This window comes from Zonotrichia albicollis, chromosome 8, assembly GCF_047830755.1.
Source record: "Zonotrichia albicollis isolate bZonAlb1 chromosome 8, bZonAlb1.hap1, whole genome shotgun sequence".
NCBI lineage: Eukaryota > Metazoa > Chordata > Aves > Passeriformes > Passerellidae > Zonotrichia > Zonotrichia albicollis.
This window is the reverse complement of record NC_133826.1, coordinates 26,992,701-27,010,906: the sequence shown is the minus strand read 5'-3', so window position 1 is coordinate 27,010,906 and position 18,206 is coordinate 26,992,701. Positions and strand designations below refer to the sequence as shown.

The 18,206-nt window shown below is 50.5% G+C and overlaps 1 protein-coding gene across 3 annotated transcripts in view; it reads right to left on the bottom strand.

The window, feature by feature from the left end:
- PAPPA2 (pappalysin 2) overlaps window positions 1-18,206 on the bottom strand; it is an 89,063-nt gene that overhangs the window by 10,565 nt on the left and 60,292 nt on the right. For all 3 annotated transcript variants that reach the window (XM_074546334.1, XM_074546337.1, XM_074546336.1), the window contains exons 16-20: window positions 17,245-17,458; window positions 10,739-10,907; window positions 9,556-9,688; window positions 8,334-8,443; window positions 5,759-5,830 (exon numbers count right to left, since the gene is read on the bottom strand). In XM_074546334.1, the coding sequence (XP_074402435.1) occupies window positions 5,759-5,830; window positions 8,334-8,443; window positions 9,556-9,688; window positions 10,739-10,907; window positions 17,245-17,458 (698 nt within the window). The remainder of the gene's footprint in view (window positions 1-5,758; window positions 5,831-8,333; window positions 8,444-9,555; window positions 9,689-10,738; window positions 10,908-17,244; window positions 17,459-18,206) is intronic.

Genomic DNA, 18,206 nt, shown 5'->3' with positions numbered 1-18,206 from the left:
GAGAGGAGCAGAGGAAGTTGCTGTGTGTCAATAGTGCTCCTGGCAAGCATGGTGGCTCACCATTCACAGGGATACCACTGGGATACACAAGAGAAGGCAGGACTTCTATGCCATGAGCACCAGCCTGCCATCCTGCCCTCAGTGGCTCTCCTGCTGCATGGATTAGATCTCCTGCCAAGCCATTTGTGCAAAATATGTTACAGGACAGAACGGGTTATGGAAAACAAGCCTTGAAAAACCACAAGGGCCTCCTGACCCACTTGTATCTGATTTCTGCCAAGTTCTTGTTACAGATCTTAAACAGAAAGAAAAACAATGTACAAGGGATGAAGGAGCTGAAGGGGAATGAATATTCGTGTTGGAAGAGCAGTTGGCTGGGCTGTGCTTGGGGATGTTTATTATCAGAAACGACTCATTGATTTTTATTTCAGCGGGTGCTTTCAGTGGTTTTCCACTCCGTCTGTACCACTGGCTGCACGACTGTGACTGCTGGGAGGGGGAAAGTGGGACATGGATGGGGATGAGGGGAAAGCACCTGAGCTGCAGAGGGCAGAGAAGCAGCCATAGGTCAGCACATCCCAAGTGCAGGGCTGCTGGCACAATGTGCTTGGGGAAGCTGAGGCTGCTTCCACCTCTTTGGGGCTCCACCACTACTGGCTACATCCCATGCTGAGCAGCTCACACCACCCATGCCAAAAGCAGGATGAAAATGTACCCAGCAGGTATGTAAAGAACTCCCCACCTTGCCTTCCTCCTCCCCAGCATGAAGGGCTTTGCCTTCACCAGTCAGAGGTCAGGTCTGATGCAGAAGTGACCACTACCTGCAGCCCTTGCTCCTCATGCCCTCTCACTGTAAAAGCTACATTAAACAGGGTGGAAGGCAGAGCACACTGCCTGGCCCAAGAGAGAAGAAAGATGTGTGAATCATGAGAGAGTGACTAAATTCTGGCCATGCTGCTGTAGTTGCTCTAGAGAGTCTCCTTGGTGCAGCTGGGATGCCTCTGGTACTCATTGCCTTTAGCCTCAGAAGAACAGAGGACAATCTTTCCTGGAGCAGAGCATTCTGCCAGCAACACAGTTCTTACCAGTTTCCTGTGTTGAGTTCTGCCATGGTACAAAATCAGAGACCCACAAGTCTGGGATGAGTGAGAACCACGGGTCTCCAGCCCCACTGAGACTGAGGAGCAGAGGCAGCTGGAGCCCAGCTGCAGTGCTGTCCCAGGGGACAAGTGTCACCCTGACTCCCACCACATGAGACAACAGCAGATTTTAGGGACACTCCCCACCATCCCTATTGCATATGCCTTCCAAAGAGTTAATTCTGACTGAGAAATGCTGGACACAAGCCACAGATGTGCCGAGTGAGGGTTTTGTGCATGCTGGTGGGAAGAGCTAAGAATCCTTCAGGGTGCTTCACTACCTGTTGGATCAAGAGACTCAGGAACAACTTGCAACCACAAACACACTTCAGTCCCTATTTCATCATTTCCATTGTAATACCTCAGGAAAACCACAAAACAGAACAGATTCATGTTTTATGATTGTGATAACATGACCAGCAACACGAGAGGGCAGTGAGACCTTGTCCTCATGCAAGGCAGACCTGAGAAATTCCGTGCAGCTCATGCTCACAACAGAGTGCTGTTCTCTGCCCATCTTCATCCAGAGCATGAAGCAGAGACCTCAAGTCCAAGTCCATTCCAATTAACCCTTTGCTACCTGCACATAATGACACGAAGCTGGAGGTGAGAAGGAGGCCAGCATGTTGCACAATGTGTTGGCTGCCCAAGTTCACTCTGGTCACTGCAAGAGAAGCCTGGCTTTCCCTAAGTGCATTTGAGCACGACAATGGTGGTTACCCTGCCCTGTGAATAACATTGGGTAAACACAATGATGATGAAACAAGTGAACTGTTCCACCTAAACCACATCTACAGTGTGAAGTACTGTGGTGGGGACAGAGGGGTGCAGGTGTAGGGCATGGCACAGACTAGGAGGTGCCCTATAGCAGCTATGCTCATGCACAGACTGCTTTGGACCATGGCAGGAACAGTCCAAGGAAGCAACCTGCATCTCTGTACATGCTGTCTCTTCCTCTGAAGTCAACAGTCTCACTTGCTCTTGAGCACAGGAGGATGATGCATCAGAGGTGATCACCTTGGGATGGCTTAGGAGAGCGTGATCCAGACACTGCAAACACCTCCCTCACAGCAGTCCAACACACCACCAGGACCAAAACCACCTCCTCCCAACCCATGGTGGGAAGGAGGGGTTTCTCTCCTCCTCCACTCGCCTCTCCTGACAGCCCCAAGCCCCCTCCCTTGGTGCCGCCATCTGTTTTTCTACTGATGGCAGGGGACGAGATGTTCCGCTGGCCCTCGAAAGGCAAAGTGCGCTCGGCGCTAACTCGAATTCCTGACGGGCTCCTGGAAGGGTTTGCATCCCTCCCTCCCTCCTTCCCTCCCTCCCTGACGTACGTGCCTCACTGCTCCAGCACTGGGGAACTTGGCAAGGCACAGCAAGAGAGAGGGAGGCAGATGGATGACCAGATTAACGGAAAGAGAAGGGAGGTGGGAGAGGAGCGCAGGGATGAGCAGGCGGGCTGATCCACCGCCAGCAGAGGATAAAGATGCAGTCCCTCTTTAGGGAGGGAGGGAGTGAGAGTCCCTCTAATGCCATTGCATGGTGACCTGGACTTTCCAATATGAGGCAGAGCTCCAGATGGAGCTGGGAAGGTTGGGCCTTGGCTACTGCTCCCATGCCCCGGCCTGAAGTGACTCCACCAGAGAGAGACAGGAGGAGCTGCCAGGTGACCTGGATTTCTGTTATGTAGGGTTGCTCCCCGCACCGTGGCATCCAGAAGAGAAAACTTCCTGATCCAACACACACTTGGCAGTCAATGGAGAGACAATGGAATCTCCAAGGGGTGACTCAGACCTGAGGTGACATGGACAGCCCACTGGAACAGCATTTCACTGCCCAAGGATGGCAGAGTCTGGGCTCTTAAAGGAGGAGTCTCCACTGAGGGGCTCCTATGAAATGAGAGGGAAGCTGGGACTAATATGACCCATGGCAAGTGAAGCTGAATCATGTGTGTGAGGGGGGCTGCCATGCGGTGAGGACAGAGTACAGGTTATAGTCTTTCTCTATCCTGCTCCTGCTGTGGGATGCCTCCATATCCACAAGGAACTGGGGGAAGTGAAACAGCCTCTGAGAACTGCAGAGTTTTTCTTCACAAGGAGGAGGGCAGAAAGGACCAGGAATGAGGATGAAAGTCAGCAGAGATGAGGTAGAAACAACATTCAAAGTGTTCTGTGGTCAAATGGGGAGATTGGTGACATCTCCCTGCAGCAGCTCCCAGAGCAATACTTTGAGGCACTTTCAGTAAGAGCTACTCTTTACAGCAAAACAATGACTATTATGAAACTCATGTGGGGCAAAAAAGTTATCTGGGAAAATATGGATTATTGGTCCAACCTTAACAGCTTGCAGCACCCTAGGAGGAAACACATGGAAAAGAATCAATCGAGACATGTATGAGAAGTGATAAGGACAACAGGGATGAGGAGGAGGCTGGGAGCTGTATCAAAAAGGAGAGCTTAAGGGCAAATGACACTATCTGAGGATGAATCTTCATTAGTGCTACAGTGAGTGACTGTGACCTTAAGAATAGGCCTGCCCTGATGCAAGTGCTAACAAGGAAGAAGGCACTGTTCCACAGAGGAGGATCAGGACATTTAAATAATAGTTAGATGACCTGAAGGACTAGAGAGAGAAACAAGACGACATTCTCTTCTATAAAATTGAAGGGCAAGCTCTTGTACTGATAGCAAAACATCTGCTGTTAGCTTGGTGCTCATCAGTTGGAAACAAAGGAGGAAGAGAAAGATCTGGGTGTACTTGCTGAGCTCAGGATATCTGAACTGCCAGACTGATGCAACTGCAGAAACAGCAGATATAGTCCTGTGTCCCATCAAAAGAGACATTTCCAGCAACAAGGAATCTTTATGGAGGGCTTTGGTGGACCTGGGATGGAAGAACATGTACTGACTGCTTGGTCATTCCTGATGAAACAGTAATTGAAAGCAGAAAAAGCATTTAAAAGTCTACAAAGATGAAGAACATGGAATCTCTCCATCTTCTGGTGGGACACTGCAAGATTTTGGCTTGGTTAACCTCCTGTGTGCCAAGAGTCCTGCCTGGGGCTGCTTTCTAAGAGTAAAGGAGGGCGACAAGCAGATAGGAACAGAAGGAGCTTATGTTGGCTGTGAGCATGTTTGTGTGGTTGATGAGAGCACAGGGACTTACACTGGGACTTCAGGAACTCAGTGTGTCTGTCTCTCACACACAGAGACAAATATACTGGCATTTTTCATAATTCCCTATGGGAACTCTCATTGAACACAGACCCAAGGTGAAGCACAGGAACCACAGAGGAGGAAACACTAGGGTCAATCTGGTCCACCTGAGCCTGAGGGAGAGGCCTCACAATTGTGTCAGCTTCATGTTACCTGAGCTGCACAGGAAGGGAAGAAGAAACACCTCACACTCCATTGGCTTCTTTTTTTGAAAGGACCTAGTCCCAGATAGCACAAGAAATTCTCCCTTGCTAGCAGAACCACCACAGAGACAATCACTCAACCATCTGGTCTGCTCTTCCACTTAAGCCATCCCATTTCAAACATATTACCCCAGATTTGTGCTAAAAGATGTGGTTTACAAGACACAGAGCTCCCAAAATGTCAGAGAATCACTAACTTCTGGTACTCAATCACCAAACACCTCTCAGGCACACAGCACCTCATTCCCCTACTCTTTCTGCCTGTCTTGCAGTAGACAGGCACAACACAGGCATCAAATTTGGGAAATAATTGCTGCACCTTCTGTAGACCATGAGGTTTCCTTCCTGGGGACGTGCCCCCTGCAACATTGCCCTTTCCCCCACACTGCAGTCCACAAAGAGCTGAGCTCAGCAGAACCAGCGAGGAAAAGCAATCATTGCATTGAAATGAGCACAAGAAAAAAATACAATCAGCAAACCCCAAAGCTATTTTTGGTGTGCAAACTCCATTTACATTTTCCTTTTTGGTAAAAATCCCAAATTTTCAGCATACAACATTCCAAAATTTCCCCCCTTTTTCCTTTTATCCTCAATCATAATAACAACTAGTGCTTGACAAAGACTGCCTATTTTTAATTTCCTTTGTGAACTGACTCCGGGCTGCCTATGATTTTCTCCTGCCTGGTCATTATTCAAAGCTAAATGAGTGGCTAACCAATTTCTGCAAGGAATTCTTTGTCTGCAGATTCTTCAGAAGCAGTTTGTTTTGCATACACAAGGCTGGAAATCCTGATTGTTTGATTTGGACAGGTGAGTCACACAGGGCTTTTCTGGACCCATGTTACTCTAGAACTGCGGTTCTGGTTAGGGAAACATTCCAGCTTGGAGTCAGCTCAGGCTTTTGGGGGATACCCCTTGCCAGTGAAATCCTTTTGCTAGAATATTCTGCCCAGGCTGGCCAAAAAGAAGCAGGCAAGGAAGGAAATGGGTTATTGTGCAGCTCTTGCTCCCCAGCACCATCCTGGCTGTGGGGACTCTACCCAAGGGTGCTTCCTCTGCTATCTCTGCTCATCCAGCAAGCCCAGCTCGGAGCAAACATAAGGACAAAGGTGTCTGGTTTGTGCTGGAGCAGGTCTTCACTGGCAGGAGCTCTCCTGGAAGGAGCAGGCAGCTTGAGCTGGGGACAGGGAGGGCTTACCTCACACGACTGGATGCAGTGAATGACAGAGGGGTCCGGGTACCACCGCAGCCTGCCCGTGCACACAATGTTCTGGAGAGGAGGAGAAGGCAGCAGTTAGCTGAGGTGGATGAGGGAGGGGAACAGCCAGCAGTGTGTTCTGGAGCTAGAGAATCTCCTGCAGCACTGCATTATTCACTGTGGAGCAGAACAGCACTGACACCCCCAGGACCGGCAAAGGCAGGGTAGCTGCACCCAGGAACCCACAGACCAGGGCACATTGTTCAAGGCAGAGGCCAGACATACACACACCTCGTGTGTGTGTATGGAGATGTATATTGGTTAGACTTGCTGATCCTGGAAGTTTTTTCCAGCCTTAGTGATCCTATATTTCTATATTGATACAAAACTGGAAGAGGACAAACGGAAAGGACAGAGACTACCTGAGAAGTGTGTTTGGCTGGCAGTGCCACCATTATGTCTGACTTGACCAGCTGGGGGTAAGCAGCCACAAGAGGCTGGAATCTACCATCATATCTATGTGTGATGCTGAATTCACCAGCTGGTGAATTCAGTACCTACACAGTACCTACAACTGGCTCACTGATCCCTGCTCAGGCTCTGAAAACTGCATCCTGGGAGGGAGGACTCATGTCCCCAGACCTGACTTGAAGTAGATACACCAGGCTGACGGTCACTCTGAGGTTCTCACTGGTATTTACAAACTCAGCTGTTGCAGCCAGATGGACACAAGAGCAAGATGTGAAGGGCTCAGTTTTCCAGCCCTGGAACACTCCACACTGCTCATTTAGCTGGGGTTTGTGGGGAACACTGATGATTACACAGGGGGAAGAAAAGCCCCACCACACATGCAATTTCCTCCTTGTAAAGCTCAGGCAGGCTTTGAAATCTGAGGCCCCATAAAACAGCATCTGGCCTGTGAAAGTGTCCTAGGATGCCCTTCACAGCACGGGAATTGCACAGAGGGGTAGGTGTGTTTGCTCCCAGCCTTGTTTGATATGTTCAGGGGCAGGAAGACTGGCTCCAGCATTCCCAGGTGGGGAATGGGGCAGCTCTGCCCACACAAACCAGCTCCAGGTCCTTCTTTACTTCAGCATCCTTGGTCCAGACTGTGACGAGGCTGGAGCAGGATGAGGTCCTGGCCCTCCTCAGCCAGCCCCAGAGAGAGCCAGCTTAATGGGGCAAAGACTGGGGAATTCCAGAGCCCACCAGATCCTGCTCAGCCAAGAGGATGCGTGCATCCCAACCCCATGGAGCTGCTTTGTATGTGGCTGTTGTGCAACTCAGATGCCATTTTAGCATACTCATATTAGTGTACTCATATTCCAGGCTGGGAAATAAGGGCAGAGAGACAAACCTGCTCAGCTGTGGCATGCCATGAATCAGAGCTGAAAGCAGAACAGGACTGTGCCTTCTCTGAGTGGCCTGTGCAGTTCCCTGTGTTGTTTGCCCCATCCTCTCCATCTGATGGAGCATGGCAGCTCCCGGGAACAGCAAACTGCTGGAGGCTTGGGGGAGCCAAGTGGGGAGCGGAGACAGAAGCCAGGACAGAGAGGAAAACAAGATGGTCTGGGGAGAGAGCTCCTGGCAAAGGACAGAGCTCCTTCTTAAAATAGTGTCTCCTCTCTGCAAAATGCCTCCCTTGCACGAAAGCCTGCAGGGGTGGTGAAAGGGAAGCTGAACACCACTGCCTCAACGGGCCAAGCCATGCGATCCCTCAAAGGCAAGGACTCCTTCCAAGGCTCGTGCTTCACCATCCCGCATGCCCCAGGCATCCTCGCCCCCCCGGCAGCCGCGGGTCTGATTCAAGGCAGTGCACAGGAGTATCCACAGGCATGATGCTGGGCCTCCTGCGGCTTCCCAGGAGGAGGGGAAAGCATTTGGATGGGAGCACTGGCTCCTGGGAGGATTGTTTGCTTTTCTTTGTTCCACCTCCTTCCTTATACATCTCGTTTTTATTTTAAGAAATATTACCCCGGCAGAGCTGCTTTTTGGTAAAGTCGTACCACGAGGATCCAAAGTATTTGAGCTATTTGAGCTGCTTTGCCTACAAAATGAGTAAGAAGTGGGGAGGGAAAGGCTCCCCTGTTCCAGCAGCAGAGGCACCCAGCCGGCCAGCAGGTCCTGGCAGCTGCAGACACCTTTCAGCTGACAGTGCCCTGCCTCTTCCTTGGCAGGGAAATGCCTGCCTAGGATTGCATCTCTGCTGCCAGGTAAGTGGGGACCCAGGCTTACACTGTGCCAGAGGCAGCTTTTGCTCTCCCAGCACACTGGCTGACAATAAACAGTAGCTTAACAGGTCTAGGCACACAGCACATCCTGAAAAATCAGTGGGATTCTTGCATTAAAACTTCATATATTGTGGTATCATGCAATTCCTGGAAAGCTGGCTTGGGAGCTGATAACTGTGCTGAACTTTGGAATACGAGAGCATCCACTACTTGTCTTTACAAGCCTTACCCTTCTTCACCTGAGGCAGAGGTTTTGGGTTAAAACACCAGATGGAGAGGGAGGGAGGTTCCCTCTCTGTGATGCCAGCAATGCCCCTGCTAGAAGAATTCTCCCCCCCTTTTACCTGGACTCTGGTGGGCTGCAGCCGGTGATCCATTGTCTCAGCAGTGACATTTTTGGGCAGTATGACCGGGTCACTGGGAGGAATGATACAGGAAGGAATGCACACAGCACCTGTGGGAGGAGGGAGAGCCTTGAGGACATTACCTGGAGCCAAGCATCAATGTCCTGTAGGAGGCCACACTGATGGTAGAGAGATGTAAAGAGGACGCTTTATCTCCCAGCCTGGGACAGCAATTCCCTCCCCAAATCCTGAATTATGCTAGAGTCTACAGGAATTGTGCCCAATTCTCTTCTCACAGATGAAAGGAAAACTGAACACAACCTAAGAGAAAAATTCCAACCTTGACTGCAGGACATGGGACCCAGCATGGAAATAAGTCTGGCCTAGATGTTACATGACGTTTGCTGACCTGTTAAGAAGTGTCTCTAATTTTTCCACAACAGAGAATCCCCACTGCCTTCCCATGACACAGGAATAAAAAAAAAAAATGCAGAAACCACCTTAGAAAAACAAGTGGGATCCCAGTCCTAGCCTTGATCCTAGCCTTGAATCAGGTCTGTCCTGAGCTTAACCTCAGTAGTCCCTGATATTAGACTGTCCTCAGCCTGGTTTGACCAGACTGGGATGACTGGTGTGTTTCCTTCAGAGCAATATGGGCTGAGCTCAAGCACCCTGCCCAGTGGGATGCTAGACCAGATGCAACAACCATGGCTGAGTGTTTCAGGTTTTCCTGAAAGCACAAAGCATCCAGTTCCTGCAGACAGAAATGGATGATGCGGTCCCTCCTCTGGTGAAAGTGCCCTGTTACACTCAATTGTCACTGCAGCTTTTATGGCTTTTGTCTGGGACCTGTCACATTAACCCTGCAAACAGCAGCAGTGGTAGCAAGTGGAGAGACCTCAGGAAAGATGGAGGGCTCCAGATCAGGAAAATGTGCAAAAAGCTGGGTTTGCCCTAAAGACAATCCCTGCTGCTTCTGAAAAGAGAGATGATTAATGCTAGAGACAGCTTTAGATTTGGGTCTTGCCCAGAAGTGCAGGGTGAGCACAAGGGTAAAACCTTCCTGGCTCTGTGTTTATAAAGATCATGGAAGAGAAAACAGGATTTATTTTTTCTGTTAATTGGGGATTGGTACAGGAAGAGTCCATCTATAGTCTGCTGTGAGTATCAGCTCTCTGGGATTACTGAGTCAACACAAAGTTTGGTTTTCATCTGCCCTCACCTATGCCATGCCCCTGCTCACACTTGTACTCCACGAAGTTCAGCTCTGGGGGTGGTGGGCAGGTGCCCTGCAAGCTCTCACACAGCTTGAACTCTTCTGTCCACAAGCCCTCCTTAGTGCAGACGATGGGAACCTGCAAAGCAGAGGGAGAGCAGCTGGTGTTACCCACTCTGCCTGCCCACTGCCCATCTCTGGGGAGCACTGTGTGCAAGGACACCCCTCCCACCAGAGAAAAGCTCCCCAAGGCAGCTGGGCTGCAGCAATCTGGCCCAGCCTATGACCAGGACTGCAATTGTTTCCCAGCTGCTGCTGGATCCCACCAGAGGGATCAGCCACCCTTCTCCTGACAAGCCCCTTTCCAAGCATTGCTAAGATACCTGTGTGGAAGAGCAGGCAGGCAGCAGCATCCATGGCCAGGGAAGCCCCTTGGTGAGCACAACTGCTGCAGCAAGCTTGCCCATCAAAGTGAATGCTTTCACAGCAGCTCCCAAAACTTACTGGAAACCCCCTACTTATGCTTTCTGACCATTTTCACACAAGATAAGCCAGCTTGCTTAGGACCACTGCTTTCTAGGGAGCAGGAGCAGACATCTTTTATGAAAAATCCTTTTCTTCTCCTCCTGAGAAGCTGAGAGGCCTCAGGAACAAAATGTAAACATTGATTATCTGCTGCTGTGGAATGCAACAGGTGCATCTGTGATTGGCCCATGTTGGATGTTTGTAATTAATGGCCAATCACAGCCCAGCTGGCTCAGACAGAGTCTCCAAGACAGCTGCCTTTATCATTCTTTGCTATTCTATTCTTAGCTAGCCTTCTGATGAAATCCTTTTTTCTATTCTTTTAGTATAGTTTTAATGTAATACATATCATAAAATAATAAATCAAGCCTTATGAAACATGGAGTCAGATCCTCATCTCTTCCCTCAACCTGAGACCCCTGTGAACACCGTCACACAGGTGAGCATCCCCAGGCAGTGGTGCACCTTGTGCCATGTATGGGGCCCAGCAAGACCAGCCTTTGGGCTTGTAGAGGGACTGCTCCTTGGTGGTAAAAGGGTATTTGGCCTTGGGGATGGGTCAAACTGCTGCAGCGCCCCTCGGCACAGCAGGGCACAGGGAGCCCTGCAGTTTGTAGCTGCTGAAACACGAGGTGTGGTCAGTATGTGCCTCCCCCAGACTCACCTGCTGTCCCTGCTGCTCACAGCTGAGCACACACTGGCTGTCCAGCTCGAAGCCCTGCGTGCAGTTGTACATGCCCTCGAAGACGGGGGGCGGGGGCTGGCAGACCACGGGCACGCAGTGTCCCTCTTCCCACTGCCCACTCTCCAGGCACTGCACCTTCAGGAACTTCCTGGGGAAACACAGACACCAGGCTGGCCTGCAGAACCCCAAACGCTGCACCTTGGCTGTGCCAGGCAACCCACAGATGTCAGAAGCAGACTGAAGACATCTCTCCCAGAGAACCATCATGCCCAGTTTGTGTAGGACTTTCCCATGCTATATAATCCCTCACCATGGGCATATCTCCCAAAGGGACACCCCATGCTTAACCAGGACCTTTTCTTCTCCTCCCTGGGGGGATTGCACCCATCTAGGAGCACTGGATGCATTTCCCTTGCACTTGCCACCCCACTGCTCCCCACCTCTTGTGGTGCCCCTAAACCCTTCCTCCCACAGTCCCTGCAGGTCCTGCTCTGCTTTGTCCCCCAGCCAGTAGCTGCATACTTTGCTGGATGGAGTTTGCCTCCACCAGTAAATCCTCTGGCCTGTGCCCAGCTGCTCCTGAGGCTCCTCTTTGTACTCCAGCCAGATCTGTCAATCCTGCTCTGGCCAAGGGGCTGCAGCAGACCAGTACCACCCTATGCTGCTAAAACAGCCCAGACACGAGCTACTTGCCAAGAAAAGAAAGAAAAAGTCCAGGAGCAGAGCCCACCCACTTTTCACTGTCCCTTGGCAGTGATAGAGACACCACAACTTTTACACAGAGGCATCGAAACTGCTGAGGCATCAGGACTGCTGTCTCAGCAGAGGACATGTCACTGCCCTGATGGGCTTTACCTGAGCCAAAGCTGATTGCTCTATCCTTAAGGAGGCTTTTCCCCCACTCCTGTCCCCCTTTACTAGACAGCCCACTCCAGTGCCTGCCCCTGCCCTCTCCCAGCATGGGTGCCAGCAGGCAGGGCTCCAGGCACCACGTTAGGGAGTTTATGGCCTGCCACAGGTATGTGGAGGGGGCCGCCAGGGGTTAGAGGAACCCCTGGGGGAAGGCACTAAATTGCCCCTTGTTCTGAGAGGCAGCAGACAGAGTGCGAGGCCACCCATGTGCCCCTTAACACCTGGAGCAGGGTCATGACATTGAGTGGGGCCACCCAGCTGTGCCTCCACACATGGTACAGGGTCACACAGGCTGGAGAAGCAAGGGGACCCCATCTGCATCCTGCTGCCAGACCAGGGGTGGCTCCCTCTCAGATTTCTGCTGGGAACTCCTGGATGAGACATTTTAAAGGTTTTTGCAGCATTCTCATATTTTAAAATATTTGTAGTATTTGTAGCTCTTGGAGAGTCCCCTTTTCCCTTCAGAAACCAGGCATCTGGTTTTTGTGACTCTATAAAGGGACAGTGGGTTCCTCCCCAGGTGAATGCAGGGAACACAGAGGCAGGCATGGTAGGGAATGGCATGCAGCAAGTCCACTGACACAGAGCTCTGCACAAATCTTCCCTGCAGCCCACCTGGGAAGTGAGGATGGCTGTGGTGTGAGCACCCGAGCAGTGAGGGTTGCTGCAACATCACTCCTACAGCAGCAGCCTTGAATTAACTAAGGGAACTGCAGCTATGAAGTATTTCAGAAAACTGGTGAGGTGGAAGAACTCTCGATTCCATTGTAGGCATCTGTGGTTTCATTCCATTCCTCATTTAACTTCCTTGTTTGCCTTCCCTTTCCATGAGGATGGCAGTCACTGCCTTGCAAAGATGTCCCCATCAGACTTTGCCTTCTCCCAAATCTGACTGAATGCTCTGCCCTGCCCAAGTTTAAAGGTAAGCAAAGGCACATGCTAAGAGGTACTAATCCATGTTGGATGTCCAGCTCCACAAACAGCATTTTCCCCTTCTTGAACCTACTGGCTCACAGGGTATGATCCAGCTGCAGGACTTGGAAGGGGCAAAGCACTGGGGGTTATGGAGATAGAAACAAACTGCTGGTGTGAAGTCACTATGACAGCAATCCCTCAGGCACTGAGCAAACTCCTTTAAAGACCAGGAGCATGGTCCACATGACTTTTCACCGGCCACTGCCCCTCCCTGTTGCTCTCCAGGTCACGTCAGGAGCCCTGTGCCCAGGGAGATGGGTCAGGCCCAGGGAGGACACACTGTGGCAGCTGCAGTTTGCTCAGGTGCAGGCTGTGGTTTGCAGCCCCATCATCCTCACAGGGCTCCTCATTTGATGTGGTGTCACAGCCAGGCCATGTATGGCCTCTCACAGCTCCCCCCAAACCTGCACACCCCCCCAGACCACCTTGCTGTGGATGCTCAACCCAGGGACTTCAAACACAGTTAGCCCAGGCTGACCCCAGGGTAGAGGGTGGGGTGTGGACCACTCCCACACATGTAAAACAAGCAGTTCATGTGGAAGCATGAACTGAAGGGAAAGGAAAGGCTTTAAAAAAAAAGTATATACATAAATGTACACAACTTCACAGGAGCTGGAAATTTCTGGATCCCCTCTCACCCTGCAACTTCTTCTGATCTGGGTCAATGGCACTTCTTGAGGGTTAACAAGGAAGCCAGGAAAATCAGAGTCAGCCCCTCCAACCAGGCAAGCCTAATGGACAGAGGAGGCAAGGGAGGTGTTTGAGGCCAGCAAGGGCTGTATCTGAGGTGAAGGCACAAGCACATACTCAGCTCCAGGAGCTGAACATGCAGGGATCCAGCCATCTTCTGAGGCAGCCAGCTTGGGGGGAGTGGGTTTGCTGGTGACAAATGAACCTAAAGCCTCATCTCCTATGGCAGGATACTGATGGCTTCAAAAAGAATAGGGGGGAAGGAGAGAGATTTGTCAGTAAATTCAAAGAAAGCTGCAGCAGTGTGTAGGACCCTCCACTGCTGTGCTCCCTCCAAACACCCTGGACAACCTGGGCTGTAAATGCTCAGAGGTCTTAGAGGTGGAAGTGACAGGAACCTGGTTGGCAGCCTGTGTTTTCTTTACCTGGCTCCTTGGCTCCCACAGCTGTATTTGCCCTTTATCTGGAAGGGGGCAGATACAGGCAGAGGCAGGGAGTGCCTTTGTGCCCACCACATACTGCCTGGTGCTCCTGGATAAGGCTGTCCTGCTTGTTCCACTGTGGACTTTGTTTTGTTTCCAGTCCCCAGTCTGCTAACTCCTTCCAGTCCCCATTTTCTCCTCCACATTCTCCCACCTCCTCTCCCTCTTCCATGGTCTCTGCTGTTTTTGAACAGGGAGAGAGGGAAGAGGGGCTGACATCTCCATGGAAGCTGACTGGGGACTGTGCTGGGCTTCCTTGATCTCTGGTCAAAATGCAGGCTGAGACTCTCAAATCTGCCTGAAAATACCAAAGTGGTTCTTTGCTTCATTCCTTCAAGCTAGCAGATGGAGCTCAAGCCCTCACAAAGGCAGCTTTGAGATCCCCAAATCTCTTCTCTCCAAGGAATCATCCCACATCTGGCAAGTGAAACAAGTCCCCTGAAGGGTCTGACCTTTTAGATCCCCAAACTGAGAGCATCCTCTCAACATTAGAGTGCTCCTTAAGGGAGCACAATCACACAATCATGGTATTGTTTTGGGTTGGAAGAGACCTTAAAGACCATCCTACTCCAACCCCCGTGCCGTGGACAGGGACACCTACTAGACCAAGTTTCTCCAAGCCCCATCCAACTTGTCTATTCCTGTCAGAGATTGCTTCAGATGGCACTTCATGCTGGAAGCAACAGCAAGGAGCACTGTGGGGTGATGTGTTTTCCCCAGAGTTATCTGACCCCTGGCTTTCAGGCCAGCACTTTTCAATGCTACAGCTCTGGGCGATGCTGAACATTTCTCCTTGACAGCTCATATCTTTGTGTGATCCAGGTGTTGGGCTGGTACTGCCATGGCACAGGTTCTGCCTAAATCCAGAAAGTTCCCATCACAAAGCACAAATGCATTGTTAAGTTCCCCTTGCTACCTTACAGTGGAATTAGAAGTGAAGTAGCCTGGCAGCTGGGAGCCTCTCCAGGCTGATAACAGACCTCCTTTAGGAAGAGGCAAAGAAGCATTACCCTTCATGTCAGCACTGTCAGTCAGATGAACCTGCCAGCAGGAAGGCAGCAACTTTCTGGCAGGATTGTGATTACACAATCAGTATTTCCTCAAGGATCCCTTGTTGACAAGCAGTGGTTTCCCAAGGGCCTTTCCTCACCTAGTTTAACAGACAAAAGCATCTCTGGGACAACTGATTTCTTCATCCCCTTTCTCTTTCACTTAAACTGTGGGAAATGAATTTCAACTATGTCCTCAGCCCCTTCTAAGCATCCTTACTGCTCCTGCAGTAAAATTCAAATAAAAAAATAGAAGTGAGGCAATTGCATGAACATCTGTGTCCAAGATTATCTTCACTGGCATGGAGACAGCTGGATCCCAAAGAGGTTCAGGCCTGCATAAGGTGGGCAACTCCACACAAGGAGCAAATCTAGAGCCTGAAGAATAATTCAAATGAAACCTGTCTGTATTTCCAAGGGTAAGCTAGTTAGTGGGCATGAGGAACGTTCAGTATCAGCCACAGATTATGTTTGACTTTTGTCCAGTACGTAGCACACACAGAGAGTCTTGCCCCTTTATGTAGCTCCACACCTGCATGGCACTAAATCCTTTAGCAAGGCTTGAGCTTGCTGGGTTGGTGGACAACAGGGAGACAACAGACAAAGAACTCAGATTTCTGAACCCAAAGACACAGCAGGAGACCCTAAAAACCTGATGTCCACCAGCTCAGACCCAGCACATCAGGAACCTGCACCTTACCCGAGCTGGTTCCTTCCAGAATTCCCCAGCACCTCCCTTTCTCCAAAACTGGCACAATCAAAGAGATCAACCTCTGACTCTGGCAGCTCCCACCCTCTCCTTGCCAGGGCTGAAATACCAGAAGGATTTCCAGCAGTCCAGGAACTGACCTAAGGGCTAAGAGCTGCTACACCACACCAAGGGGCTTGTACTCATGCTGAGAGTCACCAAGAGCTCCTGATGAGATGGTACAATGACATTTACAAGCTAAGAAAAGGTTTTTGCTTGGGCTGGGCCACTCACATAGGAGTTAATCTGCATGATAGGAAAGCAATACTTTTTCTAGTTTTGTTAATGTGGTTTTTTATTCCACCATCAGAGATGTCTGATGAAATAGCAGCAGTGGCAATTGCAAAGAGGAAAACACGATGTCAACATGCATTGCTATGAAAACGTAAACCGCTTCACACGATTTTCTTTGACTTCTCTCACAGGCTGCTCAGACCCATATGGAAGTTACTCACACATCAGAGGAGCCTCAAGATCTCCCAGGGGTCATCATTTTCACCAGCAGTTGCTGCAGCAGGACAGAGGGGGCCTCACTCTGCAAGCTGAGTGGATCTGTTTGAATGCCTAGTGCCTGAAGCGCCACAGGCACAAAAGCTGCTCTAGAGCTTGCAAAGCAGTCCATGTGATTGCTGCCATAATAATCATTTGCTCGGTTCCCTTTGGCCCTAGAAATGCTCCTAACACTGTGAAAAGCTGTTTACAGAAACCACTTCCTTCATTACTAGGCAAGAAATTTGGCAACTGCTTCCCACTGCACAACAACTCTACCCCAGAGCAAAGAAGAGATGAAGTCTGCATCCAATTAAAACTGGAAGGGGGCATTAAACAATTAACACATAATTACCTGATCTGGGCTAGAATTGAGACTCTGGGGAGGATCCAGCCTGTGCCAGGGAATCTTTAGTGACCAAACCCAATGGGGACTTTGGCTGGAGGAGTCACAGACAAAACTCTGCTTTTTCCCCCAGCGTCATGATATTGGCTGAGAGCAGGGCTAGTGAACCACCAGGAATTTTTCCCCGAAGCATCAGGAAAAATCTTCTCCCATTGAAATGCCACTGCTAGAGATATTAAATTTAGCCAAGAGGCACAGCGGGTGAGATGCTAACCCTGACAGAAGGCAGCCATTCATTCTTGCAGTGCCTCTGTTCCATGTTTTATCGCTTTTAGGAAAAACAGAAGCTCCAGGAATCTGCCAGCATCTTGTAAATGTCCAATTACCTGGGATTCCACAAACACTTAATTTGGTGCTTAACTTCCACAGAGTGACAAATACATTGAGGTGCACAGGAAGATCTGCTTGTTTCAGGTTAAAGTATTTAACACACTCATGTGTGCAACAGCACCTTGCTCCCACCAGGTTCACCTCCACCAGGGAATGCCTCTTGTATTTCAAGAAATCTGTGTGATCAGAGCAAGCTGCTCTGCCTTCTATCACCTATCAAGCCAGGTCTTTGAGACTGCCATTGTCCTGTCACCTCTGCTCCTTGCACACACTGGGAGGAGGAAAGGAATGGTGGTAACAGACCCGCCACAGACTTTGAGACTGCCATTGTCCTGTCACCTCTGCTCCTTGCACACGCTGGGAGGAGGAAAGGAACGGTGACAACAGACCTGCCACAGACTTACTTCTTAGGCTTGTCTGCTGCGTTGTCGGCCACGTGGTAGCCGGGCTTGCACTTGTAGCGGCAGACGGAGCCCACGTCGTGGCTGCCCTGCAGGCAGCGCGGCACCAGGAGCCTGGCGTTGGCCACGGCGGGCGGCGCCTCGCACTCCAGCTTGCAGAAGGCTTCGGGCAGGGACCAGAGACCATCCTCCAGGCACGTGAGCCACTGGTTTGTTCCTGACCCCAAAAGAGAAGCAGAGGGTGTGTGGGGTTACGTTTCAGCCAGGAATGGAGAGCTGCTGAGGGGAGCTCAGAGCGACCAGCAGAAGTTCTCTTGTTAGAGTGTACACTGATAGCAAAAGGGGCAACAAACACAAAGACCATGGACTCCATCGCCTGCTTGGCCAGGCTGGAACAGAAAATACTTGAATGCAGACAAAAGTATGGTAGGGTCAATTTCTAGAGGCTGGAGAAAAGATCTTGGTTCTGCAAATCTCCCCAAATCTTTCCCTTAAAATTGCCCTCTTTCGTGGTGTCTCAGGACAGCCATGGGTCTTAGTGTAGGACAGCTCTGTCATGTTTAGTTCAGCCCACCTTCATTTTGCAGCTTGTCCTCAGCTATGCTGATCAAGCTGTCATACCCTACTACAGATGCAGTGTAAGATCATATAACCATGGAATGGTTTGGGCTGGAAAGGATCTTTAGAGCACATCTAGTCCAACCTCCCTCTGCCAAGGACAGGGACATCTTCCACCAGGTCAGGTAGCTCAGAGCCCTGCCCAGCCCGCCTTTCAGTGTTTCCAAGGATGAGGAATCCATCACCTCTCCGGGCAACCTGAGAGTCAGGAGGATGAAAAATGCCACAAGGACAGATGTAGGAGGCTTCACTGGTGTGACTGGGAATTCAAAGCACACATCATTAGAGGTTTGGGTTTATTACAGGCCAGCTCTCTGTTGTCCCTGACAGACACAGCTAAATGGGGG